This window comes from Dioscorea cayenensis, unplaced genomic scaffold (genome assembly GCF_009730915.1).
Source record: "Dioscorea cayenensis subsp. rotundata cultivar TDr96_F1 unplaced genomic scaffold, TDr96_F1_v2_PseudoChromosome.rev07_lg8_w22 25.fasta BLBR01000863.1, whole genome shotgun sequence".
In the NCBI taxonomy this organism is placed as follows: domain Eukaryota; kingdom Viridiplantae; phylum Streptophyta; class Magnoliopsida; order Dioscoreales; family Dioscoreaceae; genus Dioscorea; species Dioscorea cayenensis.
Window position 1 is genome coordinate 18,923 of NW_024087254.1, and position 8,273 is coordinate 27,195.

The following is an 8,273-nucleotide window of genomic DNA, read 5'->3' on the forward strand; positions in this document are numbered from 1 at the left end:
GTGCCGGACCGGCCGGCCCGTTTGACACCACTACCACCACCACGAGAAATGCCTACGTGTCAAATGTCTATTGGGTGTATAGTAATTACTTCACAGCGGATCCACTTTGCAGCCCTCAGCAAAGCTGTCCGCATTCATAGCTCGTAATGATCGTTAGACCACCGCCACGTGTCCTCATTATAGCATCCCATTCTCCACATCCCAAATGCCTTCCCGGGTATCCACAAATTCTAATTTGTCCCTTATAATTACCAAATTACCCTTGTATATCACTCTCCTTTATCAAACTATTAACTTAAAATGCAATTTATTAAAAATAAATATTGTTGTGTTATTTCGATGAATGAATCTAAATTAAAACCAAAGCCATCCAGTTCAGATAGTTAATGGCTAGATAAAAAAGAAGACGGTGACATTTTCAAAACTCATATAGATAAAATAACTCGGATCTTAATAATCCAAAATGAGGGTGTATGAGGTATTAACTCTTTGCACGATAAATATTTCTTAAATAATCAGGATTTGCTCCCTTTATAAAAAAAAATCTAGATTAGTTACTCTGTCCGATTTTTTAATCCATTTTAACTGATTCACATAGATGGGATTAATATTGATTGATAATCTAAAATTTATAAAAAAATTATATTAACTTATCAAAATTATTTTTTTATTTAAAATATGATATAAAAAATATATAGTTGAATATAATATACTAATAATTATAAAAATATATTAAATATAAATATAAATATAAAAAAAATAAATTTTAAAATAATATTTAATTCTTCATAATTTTTTAAAATTTATAACTTAAAAATAATAAAAAAAACCTCTAAAATGGGACAGGTTAAAAAACTGAAAAGTAACTTTTAACCCTCTATTTTAATTGAAATAACATTAGTTAATAAGTAAAAAACCAAAATTTTGAATTGAAATTAGAGATAGAGGGGTAAATTAGTAAAGTAGTATCTAAAAAATTAAAATTACTTTTAAAAATTAAATTTTGTGGCCCGGAATGAACAGCCACGTGGCGGTACCTTTTGCCCTTTAACCCAAGTCCATTCTCCCCCCTTTTCTTATGCTCATCCCTTCTTCAAACCCTAATTCTCAAACCATCTTCTTCTCTTTTGCTCTCTTTCTCTCTAATGGAGACTTTCCATGATTAACCAACAAGCACGGCTCACCAAGCCGGACCTATTTCCGGTCCGAACCGGCGCCGGTTCACTTAACTCGACCAAGCTTATCTACAGCTCAAACCGAGTTGGGTTTTGTACAACCACTTTCAAGCGGAGGTGCGCCGGTGTTAAGGCTATACGATCAGAGATTGTCGTTGATGAGAAACAATCCCCGCCGTCCATCTCTCAACCGGTACGTTTCCCCCCTTTTAATTAATTAATTAAATAATTTTTTTCAATGTTTTTATTTATTTTATTCGTAATCATGTGAAATCTTGAAATTTTGCATAGTTTTTATGTGGCTATGAGATAAGTAGTCAAGATGGACAATTTTCCTAAGATTATTGCTATAGGATGATGTCAATTTTGAGACAAAATTTGGCTTCTTCATTATTAAATTTTGTGTTGATGATCTCATAGTCCTTACTAGTTGCTATGAGTTCAAAGATTATGTAACAAAACAAGTTTCAGAGATCAATGCTCAGGGCTAAACACAATCTAGCAATCAAAGCCTCATATTATATTTGCATTATTATTTGTAGCTTTAAACCCACCCAAACCTTGGTGCACTGTTAGTCTTCTAACCCTTTGGGGGGTTTTTGAGGAAAAGCTAATCCCTAATTTATTCTCCATGGCTAATCTATCCACAAAGTAGATCCAATAATCAAATTGTACCATCTCTTCCAATAAAACTATCACTTTGATAGCGGTTCATGGTTTATAGACCATGCTTACATAGCTTAATTGGCCATTTGGATAGGCTTCTTGATATTTTAGGATTTTGAAGGTCTTATTTGAGGGACTTATTAGTAACAACCATGATGCATACCATGCATCTAGAAATAAGATCTCAACTTATAAGCTAAGGTGACTAGTATATAAACCAATTTTTCTATTAGAAGAAATCTTGTATCTGTATTATTGGAACTTGGTCTTTGGATACTCTTCTATTTTTAATAAAATAGAGCTAATCGCATAGCCATATGTGACTAGGTATACTAATAATTCATCTTAGAGCTAGCTTTGGCTTAGTAAGCAATATAACAAAACTTTAATATTTTTTTCAACGGTTGAAAAGCTATCTCACAATCCTTGATCCATTCAACCTATGTTCAAAATTACTTTTGTATTTCTCTTACCTAGGTATACTCTTGTATTTCGGAAGAGAAGCTGATGAATAAGGCTCTTACAATCATTAATTCCTTGTGAACATCCTGTAGCTCAAAATTACTCCTCGGCTCTTTTAGTATGAGAATGTTAAGAAATTGTTGTTTTTCTTGTTCTCGAATATATTCATCGGTCTTCTTAAAAATCAAATCATTAACATCTTCTAAATTGCTCAGCTGTTGCAAATATCTTTTTGGTTATCTTTTGGCTACTTCTTGCCTGGATTTTTAACTTGACAGAAGGAAAACAGTGTGTGCTAGTGAATTCATTATGATGCCTTTTTTCTTTATCATAGCATGCAGAAAGGGTATGAATAAGGTCAATAATTAAGCTTGAGTTTTTTTTTTCCCAAACTAAGAAATAAAGAAATTTTTTTAATTTAATCATTGAACCTCCAAAGAATATTGTAAGTAACTTGGCTCAAGAACCAAGTTACTTGAGCCAAGTAACTAAAATTTTACAAATTTAAAAAAACCACGTCACATAATAAAAAAAAAAAATCTTTATATTTATTTTACAAAAATCTCTATATTTATTTTACAAAAGTTGAAAGCCACATGTTTTTTTAATACTTTTCCCAATATTTAAATATCACATCAACCCATAAAATCCACTTTTTCATTGACAAAGAAAATTTAAGGGATCAAATTTCATTAGTGGTGATAATAATACAAGAGAAAAAACCAAAAAGCTTCAGTTACACTCAAAATGATGAAAATTTCAGATACTTCTATAATTTTTATTTAACAATTTTCTTTAATTAATCTTTATTTTTTTTTCTAAAATAAGCCATTAAAAAAAAACCCCCACTTTTTTACATCAACCCATAATTCCAAGTTTCCCAATTTCCGAATGCTCAATCAAAACACTAATCGCCTCTCACGCAGCTCCCCCATGACCAACTCTGCCCAATCCCTTTTTCTCTCTTGTGTCCACCATTCTGTTCCAACGCACAATCCTTCTTTTGTAAGGAAATCAATTACCTTTGTTGCTTTTGCATTTGTTTTCTCTCAATCGGCTGAAATTTTCACAGGGGTTCAAGCGATCCTTAAATGGCAACCAGAGGTTAGGGCTTTGGAGGAAGGGAAGAATTAGGATGCCTTTTGTGTGCATTAGAGCAAGGGGAAATGATTTGACAGGCGCGACCTCGGTGAAGGAGATTGCTAATGGATTGGAGGAGCCATCCATTGAATCCGGTTTGGTTTTTAGAATTTGTTTGTGTTTGTTTTATGCAACTCTGGGGTTCATTGGTGTAAAATTTCGTAGATTTGGAGGAGAGGGAGCCCAGTGTTGCCACGATTTTGGCCAATTTTACTAATGATTTTGATCCTTATCTTGCTACCAGTACTCCGTTGTACCAAACTGCCACGTTTAAGCAGGTAACCCTAATTTCAAAAAGATGGTTATATTTCTATGACTGTATTAGTGTTGCTTATGACCTACTTCTTACCAAAGAAACAGCTTTTCATTCATAACTGAGAGGGCATTACTTATGTGTTCAAATCCAAATGAGGAAGCATATATTTATGCAGTTATGTTTTCCATCTTAGAATGAACAATCATATTCTTACGTCATCTGAGCTCTTTGACCTAGTGTAATTTTAGTTCACCTTCGTTTGTCGGTGAAGCATGTAGATAATTGTAAAGTATATCATGTGCAAAAATGCAGTGAAATATGTTCATTTGTTGTCAGGATTCATCAATGTTTTAGTGATGGAAGATGCTTACAACAATATTGTAATCATTGATTTGCATGAGGAGAAAACTGAATTTTCTGAAAGCCATGTATATTTTCTTCTTCTTTATATTTATAATTACATTTTAAGATTTGATTCAATGGACAAATGTTGTGCTACTAAATAATTGGACAATTCTATTTTTTCATTTTGGAATTATATTTGGTTTGTATGGCAGCTTTCAGCCACAGAGTTTGGTTCGTATGACTATACTAGAAGTGGCAATCCAACCCGGGATGTGCTACAAAGGTTAGCATACTTGATCACTTGTTCCTTACGTAATGATCTGGACTACAGGATGCAGATAAGCTTGTCTTCTACAGTTACACTAATAACAACCTCTCTTTATGATATTCAGTCTTATAGCCAAACTTGAGAAGGCTGATTCTGCGTTTTGCTTCACTAGTGGAATGGCTGCCTTGGACATTGTCACAGACATTCTTAAATCTGGTGTGACATGATTGAATTAGTACTTATAATTTTTCACCTTCCATGTGAAATAAGCTAACTTTGCAGTCTTTTAGGTCAAGAAATCGTAGCAGGAAATAACCTATATGGTGGGTCTGACCGCTTGCTGTCAAAAGTGGTTCCAAATAAAGGGATTGTGGTGACGTCAGTCTCTTGCCCCTTATTTTTTTAAAAAAGATTTTCATTATTTTCAAGCCTGTGCAGTTGGAAAAAAAAAATTCTATCTACGTGATGATACAGACGAGTTAAAACTAGTGATTTGAATGCTGTGGCATCAGCAATTGGTCCTCGTACAAGGCTTGTTTGGTTGGAGAGCCCAACGAATCCTTTCTTACAAATCGCAGACATAAGGGTAAAGAAATGGATCTCTAATTTATCTTTTTAAAATTAGTGTTTAAAGAACCAATATCGGTGGTAATGAAAGACTAGAATTGCCTAAATATCATGAGTATGTTGAAATGTGACTTATTAGTCCATAATTGTTTTAAACTAAGTCGACAATATTTGCTGAATTTTGTGTGAATAATTTTAACAATTACTGTTGTTAAGAAAATCCTCTTGATAAATTTCACGTTTAGTTGGATTGCACTAATTTGTTTGGAAGTCTTAGTATATATTACTCATTGAAAGCTTTTGCAGAAAATATCAGAAATAGCGCACTCGCATGGTGCTCTTGTATTGGTGGATAACAGTATTTTGTCTCCAGTTCTGTGTCAGCCTTTGAAGCTTGGAGCAGGTTTGTGCATGAACCTGTAAAATCATTTAGGATTTCGAAAGTTGTTTGTCTGTATCTAATTGTTAGATAGTCTGTTGTCTTATCCCCTTGTTGTAGACATTGTCATGACCTCAGCTACCAAATTTATATCTGGCCACAGTGATGTTATGGCAGGAATTCTTGCAGTAAAGGAAAAAAGGTTGGTGAATTTACTATTATTATTACTATTATTCTGCTGATTAGAATGGAATTAAAAGCATGTGAATGAACTTAAACAACTGGCTTCTTTCTAGTTTGGCAGAACAGATAGCGTTTCTACAAAATGCGGAAGGCTCTGCATTAGCACCATTCGACTGTTGGCTCTTACTACGAGGTATCAGGACAATGGCTTTGCGCCTAGAAAAGCAACAGGTGCTAATAACCACTTTTATTCCTTGATTCTTGTTTCTGCAACTTAATTAGTACCACATTTGCGCTGATTTCTCCACACATTTTAACCTTTTTGGCAAAAACTTCGTGTTTCCTTTCTCCTCTCTTTTCGAGGGGCAAAGTTACCATTGGCATTCAGGTTTTATCCCCTAGTGAGCAAACTGTAAAATGCATGCGAATGTCATGCCTATATAATCAGTACCATATGCCTGCATAATTGATAGAAATCATAGTTAATCCAATGCCAAACTTGCACAAATAATTCAGTCAAGTGACTGAACATACCTCTTAAAAGGAAATATTACTTGTTAAAATCCTACAAAATTATGGTACAGACTGATTTCTGGAAGATTAAATTCGGAAAATCCTACAAAATGATGCTAGGAAAAGAACAGTTAATGATGGTCCTGCAAAAATTTTCGTAGAAAAGCCTCTAGCTACCTGGTCTCTAAGATCTGTATTACTTCAGAAAAATGTGTATGAATTTCATACCACTTTATTATGCTGGTGAATCTTGTGAGATGGTTGTCCCTGTAGCATTAAAAAAATAATTAATTAAAATCTCTCTTTTTATCGGTTGTAGAAATGTATGTTATCTGCATGAATGTGATCAATGTGATCGTATCCTAGTTTTAAACTAGTTTTCATTTGATCTGTTACTGTTACATTCATCAAAAATGGACCTGGTAATGCTGCACACCTCCAAGCTACAGTATTATCCAGTGCACTCCTTCCAGGATCGATAAAGAAGTTTGTTGGCTACTTGTTTTAACGTCTGATTGACAATTGTTGTTTATTATCTGCTAATGTCTCAGTTGTTGCCCGGGTAAATTGTATGTGTTGGTGACATGAGCTTTCTTTCACAAACAGGCAAGTGCACAGAAGATAGCTGAATTCTTATCATCTCACCCAAGGGTGACGCGAGTGAACTATCCCGGACTTCCTTCTCACCCTGGGCACAAATTACACTTTTCTCAGGTACCTGAAACTACATCAGAATGAAAGCTAAGAAATGGAAAACAATACCTAATTCTGTTCTTCCTCTACATCTGGTAGGCAACAGGTGCTGGTTCTATACTCAGTTTTTTTACTGGGTCAGATGCTCTCTCCAAGCATATAGCTGAGAAGACAAAATACTTCAGCATCACTGTCAGTTTTGGTAATTATTGATATGTTTATTTGACTTGGAGTGAATCACATATCATCAAGTGTTATCAAGTGTCGGTTTGTAATGCAAAACTCACATTTTCGTATTTCAGGAGGCGTGAACTCACTTATTAGCTTGCCATACTTCATGTCCCACGCGAGCATTCATCCTGAAAAGCTGGAGGCCCAGGGCTTGACCAAAGACCTTGTTCGAATCTCTGTCGGCATTGAGGATGTAGATGATTTGCTTGCAGCTTTAGACTATTCTATTACAAATGGACCAAAGTAGTATTTGAATACAACCCAGTCTTTTATCTGTCAGCAATGTGGGAAAGCGTTTTTGATGTGACAAGCTGCTATTCATCTATTCCTGCACTTATATGCTAAATAAATTGCTGCCATGTTACATTGTTATCCTGCATACTAGATGGTTTTTATCAGGGTTGAACCAGTCGGTTTTAAGACCTATACGGATTTAGACAAACCTGGGATTGAACAGGTGACCAGCCGGTCGGACAGGTGGTTCTGGGTCCAGGTTATTTTTGTTTAATTCAACAAAGAGTTGATTAACTTATTTATTATGAGTGATAAATTGGTTTCAAATATTTATAGCTCAGTTGGTTAGAGCACCTCACATAAGTCAGGGGTGGTTTGAGTTCTATTCTCATTTGAAAGCATGCGGGGTTTTTTTAGTTTTTAGAAATAAAAATTCATGATCCTTTTAAAATGTATTATTTGTTTAAATTATCATTTCATTTTAAAGTCATTTGGTGAAGTAATCTAAGCAATGCTTCTAAAGACTTAGGATTAGGAGATGCTTTTAATTATGAAATCATAACACGAATCCAACTTTATAGATTTGAACATGTTCCTTTGTTGTGTGTTTCATGTTGATTTTTTAATTTACGAAGCTGTGAACATTTTTATGTTTAGGTTGTGTATTTCATGTTTTAATGTGTAGAGATTTGAATATGTTGATGTTGATGTTTAGGTTACTAGGTGTCCTCCACAACCCCACCAACATGCTATTTTTCGCTATTTTTTTCTAAGGCAGTCCACTTCAATGTTTGGTGGCCAACAACCTCCTTCCCCTTTTGAAAATTCACCCAATCTTCATCAGTGGTTTTATTTTGTGGGTGGATAGTTACATGTTATATTTTCACTTTTATAATTTGATATCTTGGAAAATTGGTAAATAAAAGTTATAAAACCAATGAGCAAGGGCATTTTAGTAAATTAACATCATATAAGGATGACAAAGAAAAAGAAAGCAACAAACTATATTAATGTTTGAGAGCTCATAACATAATGTTGAATTAAAGAGCATATCATAAAATGAGGCCATGGTGACCTCATTACAGAGTGTCCATTCAAACTTTGTTAATTTCAACAACTTGTTTATAATTGCAAATATCCAAATAAGTTGGACAAAGTCCA

The 8,273-nt window shown here is 34.1% G+C and overlaps 1 protein-coding gene across 1 annotated transcript; it reads left to right on the plus strand.

Annotated features, from left to right (window-relative positions):
- Positions 1-1,094: 1,094 nt before the first annotated feature.
- LOC120255139 (cystathionine beta-lyase, chloroplastic) lies at positions 1,095-7,491 on the plus strand. The gene is made up of 13 exons (XM_039263025.1): positions 1,095-1,368; positions 3,376-3,538; positions 3,609-3,721; positions 4,257-4,327; positions 4,437-4,528; positions 4,603-4,690; positions 4,787-4,898; positions 5,186-5,282; positions 5,379-5,460; positions 5,555-5,672; positions 6,561-6,668; positions 6,747-6,849; positions 6,950-7,491. The coding sequence occupies exons 1-13, from the start codon at positions 1,159-1,161 to the stop codon at positions 7,123-7,125; spliced, it is 1,533 nt and encodes a 510-aa protein (XP_039118959.1). The 5' UTR covers positions 1,095-1,158; the 3' UTR covers positions 7,126-7,491.
- Positions 7,492-8,273: the final 782 nt, after the last annotated feature.

Bases quoted from the DNA above. Each gene is read 5' to 3' on its own strand.
- LOC120255139 (XM_039263025.1), top strand. From the start codon at position 1,159: ATGATTAACCAACAAGCACGGCTCACCAAGCCGGACCTATTTCCGGTC. The intron at 5,283-5,378 runs GTTTGTGCATGA...CCCTTGTTGTAG, and splicing joins GCCTTTGAAGCTTGGAGCAG to ACATTGTCATGACCTCAGCT. The intron at 5,461-5,554 runs GTTGGTGAATTT...GCTTCTTTCTAG, and splicing joins CTTGCAGTAAAGGAAAAAAG to TTTGGCAGAACAGATAGCGT.